This window comes from Diadema antillarum, unplaced genomic scaffold, assembly GCF_040938485.1.
Source record: "Diadema antillarum isolate AM-2024a unplaced genomic scaffold, OU_Dant_1.0 seq00001705_RagTag, whole genome shotgun sequence".
Classification (NCBI taxonomy): domain Eukaryota; kingdom Metazoa; phylum Echinodermata; class Echinoidea; order Diadematoida; family Diadematidae; genus Diadema; species Diadema antillarum.
This window is the reverse complement of record NW_027272395.1, coordinates 100,383-118,767: the sequence shown is the minus strand read 5'-3', so window position 1 is coordinate 118,767 and position 18,385 is coordinate 100,383. Positions and strand designations below refer to the sequence as shown.

Sequence of the window (18,385 nt, the reverse complement as noted above, 5' to 3'; positions counted from 1 at the left end):
GAGTTTCCAGTGTGTGTGTGTAACCGACCCCTACGTGCTGTCAGTTCATGTTTTTTTATCTTTTATCTAACTCTCATCACTGCTGCCAACTTTCATGAATGCAATGCCAGTAACACTGCAAGGACCTACCACCTTGAAAGGATCAACATGAACACTTCCCTATGCATTTTACTGCATCAAGGCAACCAACTGGACAGCACAACATCATATCCGAATTCATGTCTTATCAACTCAAGAGATCTAAACCTGTGCTGATTTGACTACTTACTATCACACAACATTTATGAACCCTGGACAACAATGTTTCCCTTCAATCCCCCTCCCCCCCAAAAAAGAGAGAAAACATGTCCATTTGACTATGCTCTCATCATTTCTTTAAACAAGAGACCCGCAGGTCTAGCGCTCACCTGAGTATCGCAAGTTCACCTTTCACGCAGTCACTAATCTAAATCATTCACAGCTCTACCACAATTTGACCAGGCATTCTCAAGTAGAAGATGAAAATGTACAATATCAAGGGCCCATTTTTTTAAGATTCCTTAATTTGGGGGGATTGGGGCCCCCTGGGGCCCTCTGGGTGGGGCATGGTGCCCATTTTGATAAATTGAGATATTGACCCCTAGGGATGCTACCTGCCAAGTTTGACAAAAATCCATCATGAGGTTTTCAGGAAGAAGATGAAAATGTACAATTCAGGCCCCCATTTGGACCCTTCCAACCAGGCCCCCATTTGGACCCTTCCAACCACCCCCCCCCCCCCTCCCCCCCCCCCCCCTACCCAAGAGGGGCACCCCTGGATCTCCTATGAACAAACTTGTAGTATTATCTCAGCTCTATAACTTTTGATTCTAGAGAAGATTTATAAAGATTCCTTCATTTGGGGGGTTTGGGACCCCTGGGGGCCCCCTGGGTGTGGCATGGTGCCCATTTTAACAAATTGAGATCCTAACCCCCTAGGGATGCTACCTGCCAAGTTTGGTGAAAATGGGTCATGGGGTTCTCAAGAAGAAGATAAAAATGTACAATTTAGGCCCCATTAGGACCCCTCCTCACCCCCTCCCCTGGGTCCCAAGGGGGCACCCCTGATTCTGCCATGAACAAACTTGAAACTACAGTCATCAATGTACTAACTCATAGTATTAACTTAGCTCTATCACTTCTGGTTCTAGAGAAGAAGATTTTTGCGGATTCCTTCATTTTGGGGGGTTTGGGCCCCCTGGGGCCCCCTGGGTGGGGCATGGTGCCCATTTTAACAAATTGAGTTCTTAACCCCCTAGGGATGCTACCTGCCAAGTTTGGTGAAAATGGGTCATGGGGTTCTCAAGAAGAAGATGAAAATGTACAATTTAGGCCCCATTAGAACCCTTCCCCACCGCACTCCCCTGGGTCCCAAAGGGGGGCACCCCTGATTCTGCCATGAACAAACTTGAAACTACAGTCATCAATCTACTAACTCATAGTATTAACTTAGCTCTATCACTTCTGGTTCTAGAGAAGAAGATTTTTACAGATTCCTTAATTTTGGGGGGTTTGGGCCCCCCTGGGGGCCCCCTGGGTGGGGCATGGTGCCCATTTTAACAAATTGAGTTCCTAACCCCCTAGGGATGCTACCTGCCAAGTTTGATGAAAATCGGTCCTGGGGTTTTCAAGAAGAAGATGAAAATGTAAAAAGTTTACGCACGACGCACGACGGACGACGGACGACGGACGACGGACGACGGACGACGCACGACGCACGACGCACGACGCACGACGGACGCCGGACGAAGGGCGATCGCAATAGCTCACTTGAGCCTTTGGCTCAGGTGAGCTAAAAATTGTGATTATGAATTCTGAAGAAGCAATAATTATTCCTTGAACTTATAAAAGTACTACATGAACCCACATATACAAAAATCAGAAAATAGTACCTCCCAACCATCCTGCTTTTTCCAGCTCTCTAAATGTACTTTTTTTTTTATGAGATGCGTAACATGAATTCCTCTAATAACTTCTAAACTTCAGCTTCAGCAAACAATTCAGTCCAATCCATTGTGCTCTTTTCATCTCTGACAAATAGGAAATGGTCACTGTACATCAATATTTGCTCTCCTCAAAGCTAGTAGTCCATTTACAATGTCCGTTGGCAACATCCTAAGCTGAGCAAACTCTTCAGTGGTGGCATACCGAAGCTTTGTCCTTGGATCTGTGTACTTTGCCTTGAGGGCAAATGTGCCAAGAAATAAAAGAAAAAGATAAAAGTTACACAGGGAGAGGTGCATGCATACTTACAATAGATATGAAGATACAGAAAGAAACTAGGAATATAAAATATATAGATATAAACAAAAATCGAAGGAGACAGAGAAATATGAGAAAAGTGAGAGAGAATGAAACTCTTTTAGTTACAATATTATGCATTATCTGCTACTCTAAATTTCTGTGCATTATTGAGACCACATAACCAGACAAAATCAATTTGTACTTGGACCATTCATTTATATTCACATGACCAAAGGAAGGAATGGGTAGTTGGTCCCTTTGCAATATTATGGCCTAATATCTATATTATTTTATTAATTTCTATTCTTTAATATATCTGTCCATTTTTGCTTAAAATATTTTTTCTTAATTTCTATTCTTTAATATATCTATTCATTTTTGCTTAAGTACAAGTAGGAGAAAATTTACAAAAATTATAATGCCAGATATTCTCATCCTATGGTTCATTAGAGTCTGGAGTATGGTGAAGAGCAATGAGGTATGCAGGGCATAAATCTATACACTTATTTCTGTGTATGTTAGTATGTGCAGTTTGGTAACATCTGTGGCACAAACGAAATACACCTGCAACAACACAATGTAATACTCACTGGTAAGCCTGAAATATCAGAATACTTCTTTGGTGGTTTCATTGAAGGAGGCGCATCAATGCTGCTATCTGGGTAATGCATAGAGGAGAATAACACGTAATTAGAATGAAGGTACTAGCATGAATGAGTTCATACTCTTGAAACATGCTTTCTGGTCTTGTATGCAAAATATGAACACTTCCTTCAGCAGAAATGAAAAAAAAAGTGCTCTGTGATACTGGCAACAGACAAATTAGATAGGTGTTGATGCTTAGTTACGACACCATATGATTTCTCAAAATCAACAGTATCTCTAAAAGGGTTTCAAGTGCAAGACACAAATAGAAGCTATGCGAATGCTTTGATATGAAATGCAGTCTTCTTCAGTAGAAACACTGAGAATATTTAATCAGTAATGAAAGCAGCATGAAAAAAAAAAAATAAGTGCAAGTACTGGTTCTTACATGTTGAACCTATTGGTCTGTGAAGTTGTGCTCGCTCCGATGCAATGATCTGCTTTAGTGTTTTCCATGTTCTTGTTTTCTTCCCAGTTGATGTGCCTCCTCTACTGGAATGCTGTAAAGACATGAGTAAAACAGCATGTTTTTTTTTTTCTTTTTTTCCTCAATTAGAATTTATCTGACATCACAACTGGTGAAGGAGAATCAAAGAAGTCATCATATTGTCTCGTGCAAATAATATATTCACATATTAACAAATGATTGCAAGAAAAATAAAAAGATTTCTAGAACATTGCAGATGTGAAATGCAATATATGGTACATAAAGAGCAATAAATAGATCCCCCTCTCATAAACACTGATTGACAAATTGTTCCAGTAAAGAAGCATATCTTCATTACCAAAGTCAAATTCCCTCAGCATTGTATTGTTTTTGCAATCTATAAATCATCTTTTTATTTCTTTTAAACTGAGCAAAGATTAAAAATATTCCTATGGTTTCATATTTCATTGTTATAGAAATTCTGCATGTAGAAAGGCCCATATTGAATGGCAGAGTGTCTACTTGGCTCACTGGTTTGTCAACAATACACTGCTTTCAGAAAATCAACAGGAACGGTCACTGTACTTACTGTGAAATTTGGATTCTTAAAAATGTGAGTGGGTGGCAATGTGGGCTGCTGAGGCTCGAGGGCGAGTGAAGAAGCGGTTAAATTCTTTCCTGCTGGAACACCCGCCGTGTCCAAGCTCTGAGCGCTGGTGGTGGGAACAGTGGTTGACTTAGATGAAGACAGAGAAGTTGCCAACTGGCCTTGTTTTGGCGGGTCGGCCGATGCATCCTCCCGTGGGGCGAGCCTGTGAGATGATCTGGTGGACATGGTTGTTGTAGTGGAAGGGGCTGCAACATTGCCAGGAGGCAGGGATACACTTGTGGCAGGAGCGGTTGGTCTGGTTGTTTGGGTGTTGGAGGGTGCACCGGCAGGTGTACTGGCCAGGCGACCAGGACTGGGTGCAGCCAGTGTTGGCCCTGCATGCTTTTTGGCACTGATGGGGGAGATTTGCGGCCCAGCAGAAGTTTCTTCTTTTGTCTGCAAAGAGAACAAGGAAAAGTAGAAATTACGCGGTGCGTAAAATATGTCCCCGCCGGAAGTAGCATTTAGTAGCAAAATGTACAATATCGGTAAAAAATCAAGGTCAAAGGTCAAAGAAGTCAACGGTCAAAATTCTTTGTAGAAGTTTTGAAGCCCTCACCTAGTGCCATCACAAAAAGCAAACGGAATCGAAATCGGGTTAGAAATGGCGAAGGAGTAGCATTTTGTAGCCAATGTACAATATAGGTCAAAAATCAAGGTCAAAGGTCAAAGAAGTCAACGGTCAAAATTCTGTGTAGAAGTTTTGAAGCCCTCACCTAGTGCCATCACAAAAAGCAAACGGAATCGAAATCGGGTTAGAAATGGCGAAGGAGTAGCATTTTGTAGCCAATGTACAATATAGGTCAAAAATCAAGGTCAAAGGTCAAAGAAGTCAAAGGTCAAAATTCTGTGTAGAAGTTTTGAAGCCCTCACCTAGTGCCATCACATAAAGAAAACGGAATCGAAATCGGGTTAGAAATGGCAAAGGAGGAGCATTTTGTAGCCAATGTACAACATACATTGTAGGTCAAAAATCAAGGTCAAAGGTCAAAGAAGTCAACGGTCAAAATTCTTTGTAGAAGTTTTGAAGCCCTCACCTAGTGCCATCACAAAAAGCAAATGGAAATGAAATTGGGTTAGAAATGGCAAAGGAGTGTTTACTTAGCATTTTGTAGCAAAATGTACAATGCAGGTCAAAAATCAAGGTCAAAGGTCAAAGAAGTCAAAGGTCAAAATTCTGTGTAGAAGTTTTGAAGCCCTCACCTAGTGCCTTCACATGAAGCAAACGGAATCGAAATCGGGTTAGAAATGGCGAAGGAGTAGCATTTTGTAGCCAATGTACAATAAAGGTCAAAAATCAAGGTCAAAGGTCAAAGAAGTCAAAGGTCAAAATTCTGTGTAGAAGTTTTGAAGCCCTCACCTAGTGCCATCACATAAAGCAAACGGAATCGAAATCGGGTTAGAAATGGCGAAGGAGTAGCATTTTGAAGCAAAATGTACAATATAGGTCAAAGGTCAAGGTCAAAGGTCACAACTGAAATTCTGTGTAGAAGTTTCAAAGCTCCCATGTAGTGCTATCATATAAAGCAAACAGAATCAAAATTGGCTCATAAATGACAGAGAAGTAGCAAATTGAACATTTTGATCACACACGGACGCACAGACAGACAGACGGACGGACGGACAGACACACGGACACACACACGTACGGAGCCCGTTTCATAGTCCCCTGCTCGAACTCGTTCGGCGGGGACAACAAAGGGGGAGGGGGAGAGTGTCATGACTATACTATACTGTCATGAGTACCTTACTTGTGCATTTAGAACACTAGTGAGAGTAACACATGCAATTACAAAAGTTTTCACAGCTTAGAATTTGAAATTGTATTTGTATACAAAGTTAAAGCAATACACGATTCACAAATTGAGAAAAAAAAAATGGATTACCAGGTATGTAAAACACAATGAAACAAACAGAATAGTCATTTGACTGTCATGAAGCCATAAGAAAAAGTGTCTTGCATTGCCATGGGCACATCCAGTGTTGTCCTTGTTCTGGCAACCTTGAGCTTGCTTGCATTCTCCTAACAGGTCTATATTACGCCTTGACAATGTGTGATGACAGTTTCACATAATTGGCAAAATATTAAAATGACATGCTTGTCACAAATGAGTTGAATGTTCACTTTCCTTGAACTAGGTTAAATTGGATGAATGGCTATAATTTTCTAAGAGAGCATGTACTTGGAGAATTGAGGACTTTCACTTAACTTTTGACCCTTTTATAAGTTTATGCATTGAGTAATTTTCAAGGTATGAAGAAAACGTGTAATTTTTGTATTAAATCGTATATTGTTAGAATTTTTACCTGGCCTTTGAACCTTGTACTTTGACCCTATGAACCTAAAATTCCCGAGAGAATCACTGTCAGGCAGCGCAGACAGCCCACAAGCCATGCAAAGCTGTGGGATTTTTAGGGCAAGCATGTGCATGCACATGGGATTTCTGTACATGGCATTTTATGTGCATGGCTTGCACGCTGTCTGCACTGGATACAGTGGGATGCTAGCATGAAAGGTGCCCAAAGGCTAGTGGACAGCGGAATTAAAGGACAAGTCCACCTTCATCAACGATGTGGATTGAGTGAATGCAGCAATATTAGTAGAACGTGATCAGTGAAAGTTGGGGGAAAATCTGACAATCTGTTCAAAAGTTATGAATTTTTTAAGTATCTGCCCAGTCACTGCTGGATGAGAAGACTACTACAGTGTATGATGTTATGCGTAGAACGTTATAAGGAAACAATAAAGAGAATTTTACAAAATTTTATTTTTTGATTAAAGTGCACATTTCCTTGACTTGTCACTGACATACAAGTATGTTAAGGGCAATGTTATTTCCCCTGCCTTCTGAAAGAGGTAAGTCAAATGTTCAAATTATGCGAGAAAAGTGAAAATACAAATGTTGATTTTTCTTTATATTTTCTTTATATTGTTGTACACATGTGACACCACAAGCTATAGTTACTTAGTCTTCTCACCCAGCAGTGACCGAGTAGAAACTCCTGGACTGAGTTTGCTCGAGGGTCCAGGCTATTTCAATACAGGATAATATCCAGACCAGTTTATGCTTGGGGTTGGAGTCTCTGTAGCCACAGTCACACTGGCAAAAATTTGAGAACACTTTACGAAGTTTGCTCATCCATTCACACTGGCAGCCAAACTTCTTAAAGTTTCAGTCCTCGATAAGCTCTCGAAGTTTGGGTAACTGGTGCGCATCTGCGTCGTGATCATGCACAATGCAATAAAGAAGAAAAGTGCATGGAGCAGGCAGGCCACCTGACGCGACAGCTTTAGACACCACAGATAAGAAGTGGATCGTGGACCAGTCATGTGACAAACTTGTAGAAGTTTCAGCTGTGCTGAGTTCAGGGGGGCATTTCATGAAGCATTTTTGTCCGACAACTTGTCGGACAAATTTGCTCTCAACCAATCAGAAGCAAGGATTTCAGTAGCTTTTAACATTTTGTCAGACGAAATATCTGACAAAACGCTTCATGAAATGCTCCCCAGAAGCAAGGATTTCAGTAGCTTTTAACAGTTTGTCAGACGAAATATCTGAAAAATTGCTTCATGAAATGCCCCCCAAGGGAGGGTTTCATGAAGGAACTTGTCGGATAAAATATCTGACAAGTCAATTATATCCGACAAGTTTTGAGAAATTCTTTAGTCTGAACTTGTCGGATATAGAAATTGACTTATGGGACATTTTATCCGACAAGTTCCTTCATGAAATGCCCCCAGGCTGCAGAAACTTCGAGATTTGTGGGGATATGACAAGATGGGAAATTTTTCAAGTTTTGACTTTCAGTGGTCAGTAATTTACAGTGTGAAATTTTGCAAGAAATTTCGCGAGTAGTTTTTAGGGAGTGCCGGACGCATGGTATTATCGGACACGCACATTTTTGCGTACTAATGACATTCTGTACGCGCGAGACTTCGTAGATTAGCCTCACAGAACTTTGTGTGGACCGAAATCGCAAAAAAAAACGCCACATACAAATTTAAAAACACGAAAAAATTCACATTTTACCTCAAATTTATAGTTGAGTGACCCGCACCTCTTCATAGTTAATATTTATGCATGTTTGAATCACATTTCACGACTGAAATTCTATGAAATCCCACTCACATACAGGAAAAATGCTGAAGATTCCGATAAAAGCAAAAGTTCACTGATCGATATCGGAAATTTGTAGCTATCGTCCTCAAACGCGAACGATGCGGAATAGTTGTGCGCTAAGGGGCCCGCAGCTCATCACCCGCGCGTGCAGCTCCTATAGACAAAGCACGTAAACTAGAAGTATAGAGTCTAACCAGTTGTCGATTTCTCACAAGGTTTTATTGCGTGAACTGTTCAAAATGTTCAAGACAGACATTTTACCGTAAAATACGAAATTTGAGCCTCATTTGCCGATTTTTTCTCTGTCATCCGCTCGGTGAGAATGTGTACGGTGATTTGTGGGATGAATTATGATTCTGGTGCAAGGACTAGGTGCGAAAGACCTCCATTATTCGATTACGAAAATCGCGTCCGGTAATACAATGCGATTTAGCACCGCGCAAAAAACAACTATTTTTAGAGGGGTATGTTTGAAGCATATTTTCTAAAAACTGGAACGAAGAATTGACATAAGTTGGCTGAATTCGTGATTTCCAGGAGTCTGTGAATAAGTGGTGTTATTTTTAGCCGAAATTTCATCCAATGAGTACGGAAATCAAAGCCACGAAAAAAAGCGTCCGGTAATTGGATGTCCCACCCTACGTTTGGTTGTAAATTTATTCAGACTGGATCCCATTTTCGAAATCTTAAAGTTCGAGAAGTTTTGCCAGTATGACCGCAGCTTGTATGTGAAGGTGTGCCCCTATTAGTGTTGCCCAATGTACCGGTTTATTTTCAACAGCGGCACTATTAAACTACAATACACTCGACTCGTACTCGCAAGTATCCCAATGAGGGTGGTGGGCAGCACACTATTTTTAATTAGCGGGACTACGCATTTTCAAACAGTCAAATTTATCATCTTTTAGCAGTTTTAGGCGTAATTATTTACAAAAATAGAAACCTACATTCTTCCTTTTCCGATTGGGCGTGCTCACATCTTTGTCGTTGGGCACTATTTTACTTTTTCTCTCCTTTATTCTGGACGAAGTCCTCACGGGGGCTGACATCTTGTCAATTGTTCCGGCTCGTTTAAGTTTCTTTAAAATGTAAATTAATATTTGATTCAAAATATCAAATTCTTATTTTTAAGACAAAAATTATTATTTTTTTATGTATAGATTTTTAAAAAGAAGGAAAGTCATAGATTGATTAAAAATTTAATTCTTAACTCACATTGCGATAACAATAACTGTACAAGCCAACTAAAAAAGCTACTGCTTTTCTTGATCTTTGCACTGCCGCCGCCGCGCCGCCTATCGTGTTGCTTGCACGCACGCACGTTGGTTGTTGGTTGAGCATCATGCATGTAGAAAATAGGCCTACGTAAACTCGTTAGAATTTACGTGACACGGCGTTTGATTAGCGTCGAGGATGAGGAGGCGAGGAGGCCGGTAAACTCCGTCTATCAGCAGATCAGCAGTAGGCCAGTCGTCAATAATAGTCTCTCCAAGTTAGTGTAAAAACGAGGCGATTTATGCATTTATTGGAGTGTGGTGGAGCGGAGCCATTCTGAATAGCATCATCATCGCGTCCCTCCATAGCTCCATTCTTCACTTTTTCGTCTAGGCCTAACCCGTTAGTTACGCGGTAGGCCTAGGCCTGGCCTACCTACGCGTAGTCAAGACTCTCGACTTGTGCTTGACTGACGATATATGATGGTAATGTACAAATAAATACCGTTTAACTTTTTGCCACCGTTGCATATTTTATGTTGAGCGTATTTCAGTTCGGGAAACCCACTCACAACGGGGGCCCCTCCTTATAAGTAACCCGTCCCCCTTATAAGTAACCCCGTCCCCCTTTATAAGTAACCCCCGGGGCACCCCTTATAAGGAGTCTCCACGCTTTTTTGCAATGCAACGCGAAAATGAAAGGACTGCGGCAATTCGCTTGATTATGTCCATAAAGCTTCACAAGTTTCCTAGTTACTCACGAAATTTGAGCAAAATCGGTTTGAGGCATCATATCTAAAATCATGGATTTAAATGCGATGTCAAACGACCCATGCGAATGCTGAAATGCGAGCGATTACTGGCGTGAGTGTCGCCAGGCGCGGCGGCGCGGCAATGCTTGAGTGCAGACGTGGCGACTGAGTCTGCGATTTTGCTCAAATTTCGTGAGTAACTAGGAAACTTGTGAAGCTTTATGGACATAATCAAGCGAATTGCCGCAGTCCTTTCATTTTCGCGTTGCATTGCAAAAAAGCGTGGAGACTCCGTATAAGGGGTGCCCCGGGGGTAGACAGAAAGATCCGTCTGTCCGGAGGACTCTTTTGTATTTTGCCATTAACGCCGTCCTCCGTAGACAGACGGAAGGTTGTAGTACCCATTGCTGTGTGGATGTTCTTAACCACTGTCTCTATGGAAAATTGGGTGAGGTACCTCACCCTTCTCGATTGCGTCTAATTCACGGCCCTAGGTCGGCAAATTTAAGCTTGAATAGTTAAATCAACTATTCAAGAATAGACTACACTCACCAGATTAATGAATAATCCAATATTTCGGTCGAATTTTCAACGCAAAACACACATCAACCAGCCCGTCGCGTCGTCACGTTCAAACTGCAGAAACATACAGTATGAATCTATTAGCCAATCACATGCGAGGTAGTTTCTAAGTGTTTTTTTTACTTAATAAAGTACCTCGCATGTGATTGGTTTACAGATTCAAAATGGCGACTTACAGCTAGCGAACGGCAATGTTGCGATATGGATAAAATTTCTGCATTATAACCGCGTTACTGTGAGTATTTCGATTGCAAAATGTGAGAAATTAACCCCAAATATTGCTGCATAATGTGTCATATCATGTCAAACTTGTTTGAATGTAAAAAAGCTGCCTGTAATTTGGTTTATCGTAACGTTTTATCTGTGCGCCACTGCCACACAGTAGCTGGCATCATTGACTTCGGTCTGTATACGGAGGGGATCCGTGAAGCCAGACGCAGTCTCCGCGGAACATTCCCCGACGGACAGATACAGACCGATCTTTCGGTCAACCCCGGGGGTTACTTATAAGGGGGACGGGGTTACTTATAAGGGGGACGGGTTACTTATAAGGAGGGACCCCCCTTGTGAGTGGGTTTCCCGAACTGATTTGTGGTGTAGACCCCACTCGATAATAATCTGTGTGTTGTTATTAACATGGTCACTCATGGTTTAATTTAGTTAAGAGATAAATTTAGCATTATGGTTATGGAGTTAAACTTTAATTTAAACTTAAATAAATTTAGATCTAACAGTTATAGGCCCTACTGACGCTGACCAGCTGACCATGCTGACTGGGTGACTAACAAGTTAGATCTAACAATGTTAAATAGTCACGAGAATATTATTGATTAACGTTAAACTAGAAAAGCACTTGGAGAGTAGACCGTCTTTGGGCAAGTCCAAGATAAGGTCCCCTCAGAAGGCAAAATTTCATCTTTGCTCAATGTTGACATGTTTGGTATCATTTTGAAGCTTATGAGTTGAAGTTTTGATTTCCATGGAGGAAAAAATGATATTATGTAAGTTTATGCAAATTTCAAGGGCTTCATTTGCATAAATGTGAAACACAGCGTTACGTATGGGACATTTATAGAAATTCATATTAATTCAAAGGAAAGCAAATGATATTTGATTAATATGTGGACATAAGAAGTTCATCAAATAGTTTAACTTGGTATAAAAATTTAGGGATTATGCAAATGATTATGCAAATTAGCTCGTGTCCTATCATGAGATGTCCCATACGTAACAAATTGAGGTCATTTTTTTAGGTTTTTTCTGAAATTGCTAAGGATATTTTAATGCCCTTTTGGAAAGTTCTAATTTATTGTTTAGAGAAATTAAATACCATAGAAAAAAGAAAAAACAGTAAAAGAAATATATTCTATTAGGCATTGAAATAATGTTACGTATGGGACAAATGCGTTATGTATGGGACATCCTCATACATATTGCATGTGAATGCATGTAGCTAGCTGGGAAGGTCTCTCAGTACACAAATGGTAAATCATCCGGAAGAAAGCATCCCAACATTGTTGCTACTTTTTGAGTTTAAGACACTTGAAACAATGCATGCACTTGACTGAACAATTTTCAGAAAGGGGGAGGGGAAAATGGCAAAATACAAAATGAAAAATCAGCATTAAAGGGATGGTATAGTTTTTGTAGAAATGGGGATTCAGTTTTCAACATTTAATGAGATGATTGGAAACCAATTAAATATGAATTACTAAAGAGCATACAATCCTAAGACTAGAGGAATTCAAAGTTTATGTAACAGAGATCCAATTTGAAATGTTTGTGATATATAAAAAAAAATATATAAAGTAAAATGATTCCTTTTTATTGCAAGTGATACACAAATTGTCCTTATTCAGTTTCAATAGTAGCCACGACAAAATTCAAGGGTATACATACTGAGTTGTGACTCGAATCAATGACCTGACTGCTAGACAGACATCATATATCTACTCGATCACTGGGGTTCCACGCAGCAGGTATTGCTTACATGTATTTATTAAAATTAATATTTCTTGTGTCAAGTCATTTTTTATTGAAACTAAATGGCAAGCTGCCCTTCATCAATGGAAGTAAACACTTTAAACTATTCAATGTTTCAGTGCGTTAGTAACTATCCTGATAAAAATAGGGCATATATACTCAAGTTGGTCATAAAAAAAAATATAGAATATGATTAATTATGATTATGATGGTAAATATATGGGGAATATTGTTCCCTTGTCAATCTGGAACAGCATTTGAGTAATTTCAACTGATTCTACCTCAATGATTATGCAAAAATTTGTTTATGGGTATTTTGCAAAATTATTTTGCAAAATACCCATATAAACTTGGTTCTCCACACACTAAACGAATGGGGGACAAAGGGCATGCATACTCAGGTTGGTCATAAAAATATAAAAATATGATTGAACATGATTATGATGGTGAATATTTGGGGAATAATGTTTCCTTGACAATCTGGATCAGTATTTGAGTAGTTTAAACTGATTTTACTACAATAATTATGCAAAATACCCATAAAAATGGTTCTTCACACACTAAATGAATGGGGGACAAACTGTCCCATACGTAACTGTCCCATACGTAACACGTCATGTCTGTCTTTCATTAGAACCTGTAATTAGAGCTTTTTTCCTAATGACATGAAACTTACCTGTGATAATCTTGAGTGTTGTGACTTTCATCACAGTGAGTTACAAGTTGTAGAATGAAATACTTTCAGAGAGTTTTGAGGTTGAAAAAAATGTTTAAAAAACCAAAAGTTTTCTGGTCCCATACGTAACGGCACATATTTTCTCTTCTAGAATATAATTGTCAAGGTCATTTTTCTCAATTTTTTACATGTTTATACTTCTCCTAGATATCAATCACCATGATGAAGTTCAATATGATCAAAGGCTATTAACACTATTTTTCAGGTCATAAAAGTCTCTGAATGTCCCATACGTAACGCGCGCATTATCTTGGACTTGCCCCTATACAGACCTCTGGCTCTGCTCTGGCTCTGCCAAGCCAGCAACTCTGTTTCCACCCTTATTGGAATTTACACGCATGCAATTTCCCAAAATAGAAGCCTTTTTTTTTAACGTCATTGCACGTACGGGGCCTTGCCAGAGCAGAGCACATGCTTCATGTTTGACCTCCCCGTGCCAAAATTTAACTGCTCACAAAAGCACAGTTTCTACAGACATAACTATGCTAGATTCCACAGTGCAGCATTGTGGACTTGATCTCTTTTAATAATCTCTAAACTTCTAATGCACTTGTCAATGTAATGACTCACCCCACTACCCCCCGGACATAGGTGCGTCATTTCCTCGTTTGGTCCGTCAAATTTGTGACCCAGGTGTTCGTCATTTTACCAGCTTTGTCCGTCAAATTTTTGACCGAGGGGTGCGTCAAAATCCCATCATTGTCGGTCAAAATTTTGACCGAGGAGCCTAGGGTGCGTCATGGTACGTCACTTGGCTATGGAAAATAACACGCATTATTTTGAACCGAGGGGTGCGTCATGGTACGTCACTTGGCTATGGAAAACTGCACGCATTTTTGCACGCTACCAGTCCCGGATACACGTACCGCGAGTGAAATTACAGTGAACGCTTTCCCGCGGCAAGTGAAAATCAAAGTCGGGAAGCGTTTTGGAATAAGAGGGCAACACCAACACACATTGCTATCAAAGAAAGTTCGTTTACATTCCAATACAATGTGCGTCTAAATAATGTTCTGTGGTGACAAAGGCGAATTTTTGACAGTAAAAGAAGCGGCAGCAGAAGAACTGCCTGCCGCATGCCATTTTCTGCTCGCGGGATAGCCCGACCAGACGCGCGACGCTGTTAGCTGTGCGAATCTCTACGTACAGCGACTACTCGAGCGGGAATGCCGTGGCGTGGACGGTGTGTACCTGCGTTGCAGCAGTATGCATCCACCGCACTAGCAATGGCCGCGCACACACAGCGCATCTGCACACATGTGATTGTCATGTATGGATTGCATGCACAGAATACATACTACTGTACGGAATATCGTAGCAGCAGCGTGATGTACGGTGAATGACGGTACGGTGCTTACAAGGCCACGGTAAGGGAAACTTGCCGAAACTTTTACAAATTATGTTTACGAACCGAAAGAAAATGAAATTGCTTGAATAAAACGTATGCAAAAATTGTTTCAGTATTTACGGGGGTGCGTCAAATGTACCGAGGATGTCCGTCAAAAAAGTGACCGAGGTGTGCGTCACTTTCAACGTGTTGTCCGTCAAAAAAGTGACTGTGGTGTTCGTCACTTGCAGCGTTTTGTCCGTCAAAAAAGTGACTGTGGTGTCCGTCAAAAACCCCGTGTGGTCAGTCAAAAAATGACCATGACACACCCATGTCCGGGGGTAGTGGGGTGCATCATTACATTGACAAGTGCATAATGTGAATGTGTTAATGCCAATGATGTAAATTTATTCATAACAGTGTAAAGCCCTTTACAAATACTGTAAACGTCAATATTTTCGCGCGATTAATTTTTCGCGCTGAGCGGCTCGAAAACGTATTCGCGGGTTCTTAAATTCGCGCTCCGCAGCAGGTTACTTTACTGTAGTACACATTCACTGCTTTCATCCAAAGCCTCTGCTACATAGCTTGCTATGCCAGTGTACGACAAGCGACGTAGCGAGTGGCTCGACTGCGAGTACAAGCACTCAAATACGTAGTACAGCTGTGACTGTAGTACCGTAGTCACGGGGAAAGTAGCATCGGTGCGTGCGGTGCACACATGCATGCTACAGTACACAGCAATCTATCGTCTCTTCGCACAGCGTAAACATGCCTGTACATTGTACTACGTAGCAGTATCATCGATGAAGCGCACACAATTCATCCCATTCAAAATGTGCATAGAAAATTGTGAAGATATATTCGCGCGTTTTTGAATTCGCGCGAGCCGAACGTAGCGCGAAATCCGCGAAAATTAATGTACCGCGAAAATTTCCACGTTTACAGTATCTTATTATCAATGTGATTCTCCTTCTCTCCTAGTCTGGACCTGGTAATCAGCCCCCTGGAGGTGGGGGTAATCCCCCTCCACCTTTCAACCCTCAAGGACCTATGATGATGCCTCCATTTGGGGTAAGCTTACACTATGCTACTGTTGATTATCAAATAGAAAACTTGATAATGTAGAGCCAGTTAACTGTTCTCATATCTATAGACACAGTTTTGCCAACTTTGATACAGGCATAGAGTTTGTTTGTTACCCACGCCGATGAAAATCGGCAGGGGGTTATGTAAAGGGTTCCGTATGTTTGTTTGTTTGTTTGTTTGTTTGTTTGTTTGTTTGTTTGTTTTTTGTTTGTTTGTTTGTTTGTTTGTTTGTTTGTATGTTTGTTTGTTTGTTTGTTTGTTTGTTTGTTTGTTTGTTTGTGTACAAGATAACAAGAGAACGGGTAAACGGATTTGCACGAAATGTTCAGGGAATGTTTGGATAATGACAGGAAAGAATCGATTAGATTTTGGTGATAATCGGTTGACCCTTGCAAATTCTGTGTGACCTTGAAGTTTTGACCCCATGGTATAGTGACCATTCCGAAAATTTCCCGTTTCTCACTTTGCGATTTTCCGCTACCATACGAAGACATAAACTCCCCAACGATCCGACTTCGCTGCTCAAATGTTCGTAAGAATTCCGAAATTTACGTTTAGGCCTATTTGAGGGACTATGTCCTTCTAGATTTATGAAAGTTCGTTCTCCGTCATCACAAACTGGCCCGTATTTTGATGATTTTTCAAATTAACATTGATTGTTTTTTTCGTTGGAGGAGCATTTTGCTCGGTCGCAGTCACACTGCACGATATGCGTGCTCAATGTCAATGCGTGTGCAAGGCCGCTGAAAATGCATCGCGCTCTACACTGTTGGTGCAAAATTGCACCGGGGACGTTGCGGCGCTCGTTTGGTGGCCGAATACTGGTGCAGTAGACATTTGCATTCAACCCTTGCATTGAATAATTCCCGTAGACACTAATCATAGGGGTAATTGCCTAGGGGGTACGTAAATTTTGTTTTTCTTTTTTGCTTTTGTGGATACCATCAAAGATCGTACACTCATACGACCTTTGATATTTGATGATTTTTCAAATTAACATTGATTGTTTTTTTCGTTGGAGGAGCATTTTGCTCGGTCGCAGTCACACTGCACGATATGCGTGCTCAATGTCAATGCGTGTGCAAGGCCGCTGAAAATGCATCGCGCTCTACACTGTTGGTGCAAAATTGCACCGGGGACGTTGCGGCGCTCGTTGGTGGCCGAATACTGGTGCAGTAGACATTTGCATTCAACCCTTGCATTGAATAATTCCCGTAGACACTAATCATAGGGGTAATTGCCTAGGGGGTACGTAAATTTTGTTTTTCTTTTTTGCTTTTGTGGATACCATCAAAGATCGTACACTCATACGACCTTTGATATCATCACACTCTCGGCTTGCTATAATCAAAATATCCCGCAAGAAAACGGCGTATTTCTCGATTTTTAGCGCTTTTTCCGCGACCCGTCGCGTAGACAATACTCTTAAAACTGGACTTAATTCGCGCGCGCTTGGAAAAGTTCCGATTCTGCACTTTTGACGGTGGAATTTGGGATTTTTGATGGATTTTTGGAGGAGACTTAAGGACTTTCCTGTACGTGAATGAGTGTTAATACCGTATGTGTAATTATGTGATTTGCGTGTGATGTGACTGTAGAACCAAAGATCGTACACTTCAGTGTACGATCTTTGGTAGAACTCACTGGCTGGTGATAAAGCACACTGGCAATTAAGTGGCCGAATTCTGGTAGATGACCGAATGCACATTATGTTTACCCCGACTTTGTACTTAGGCGTGGGTCTGCCGCCTTTGACGGCCCCTCTCTAGTTTGTTTGTTTGTTTGTTTGTTTGTTTGTTTGTTTGTTTGTTTTTGTCTACTTTACAACCATTTATTTTGCTGTTTTGATAGTTTTCGTTTTTGGTTGCATTTGAAACTGGTCATTTAAGATATTATGGTGCCAGTGATTAATGACATGTATGCACTGTTGGAAGGCACAATGCCAAAATCAGATGAAGGTTGCCTCTGATGTATCATAAACTAAGTTATTTGATATTCTTTGACTATCACTTCTTTTATTTAAGGAACTGCCAATAACGTTAGTGATAACAAATATGTGTATCAGTTGCTACAAAAAAGTACATTCTTTAGTCATAATCATCAAGAATATTTGTTGACAGTTCTTACTGGCAGCGTAAAATATGTACATTAAATTCAAATTAGATGTACTGAAACCCCAAGTCTTCGCATTTTACTGTCCATGTGTTCTTACTGTAGATTCCTTTAATGTAGTACTCATGTATGAAACTGAGAGAGAGAGAGAGTACAAATTTTGTATGAAGATTCAAATCTTGTTTGATTTCCCTCCAGGGCCCTGGAATGCCACCGCCTCCATTTCCCATGCCCATGTCGGGTGGCCAAGGACCCCCTCCGTCCGGTGGTCCACCCCAGGGGGGCCCTCCGGCCGGGGGCCCCATGAATATGCCCCCACCAAACTTTGGGCAGCCCCCACCGGGAATGCCACCCATGCCTCCCCCGATGGGCATGCCCCCGCCTGGCTGGCCCAACCCTTCCAACATGGGACTTCCCCCTATGATGCCCTCTGGGTTTCCCCCAGGTAAGAAGTTCTTCCCCCCCCCCCCCCCCCCCCTCTTTGAA

General features: G+C 41.1%; 2 protein-coding genes across 2 annotated transcripts in view; one reads left to right on the top strand and one right to left on the bottom strand.

Moving 5' to 3' along the window:
- Nucleotides 1–1,938: 1,938 nt before the first annotated feature.
- LOC139711810 (uncharacterized) lies at nt 1,939–9,153 on the bottom strand. Its single transcript, XM_071623660.1, has 5 exons — nt 9,052–9,153; nt 3,924–4,379; nt 3,296–3,407; nt 2,853–2,920; nt 1,939–2,198 (listed from the first exon to the last, which is right to left on the bottom strand). The coding sequence occupies exons 1-5, from the start codon at nt 9,151–9,153 to the stop codon at nt 2,067–2,069; spliced, it is 870 nt and encodes a 289-aa protein (XP_071479761.1). The 3' UTR covers nt 1,939–2,066.
- A 608-nt stretch (nt 9,154–9,761) lies between these two features.
- Nucleotides 9,762–18,385, top strand: part of LOC139711809 (pre-mRNA-processing factor 40 homolog B-like) — a 41,038-nt gene continuing 32,414 nt past the window's right edge. The window contains exons 1-3 of the mRNA XM_071623659.1: nt 9,762–9,804; nt 15,683–15,772; nt 18,098–18,344. Of these exons, the coding sequence (XP_071479760.1) occupies nt 9,799–9,804; nt 15,683–15,772; nt 18,098–18,344 (343 nt within the window). The 5' untranslated portion in view covers nt 9,762–9,798. The remainder of the gene's footprint in view (nt 9,805–15,682; nt 15,773–18,097; nt 18,345–18,385) is intronic.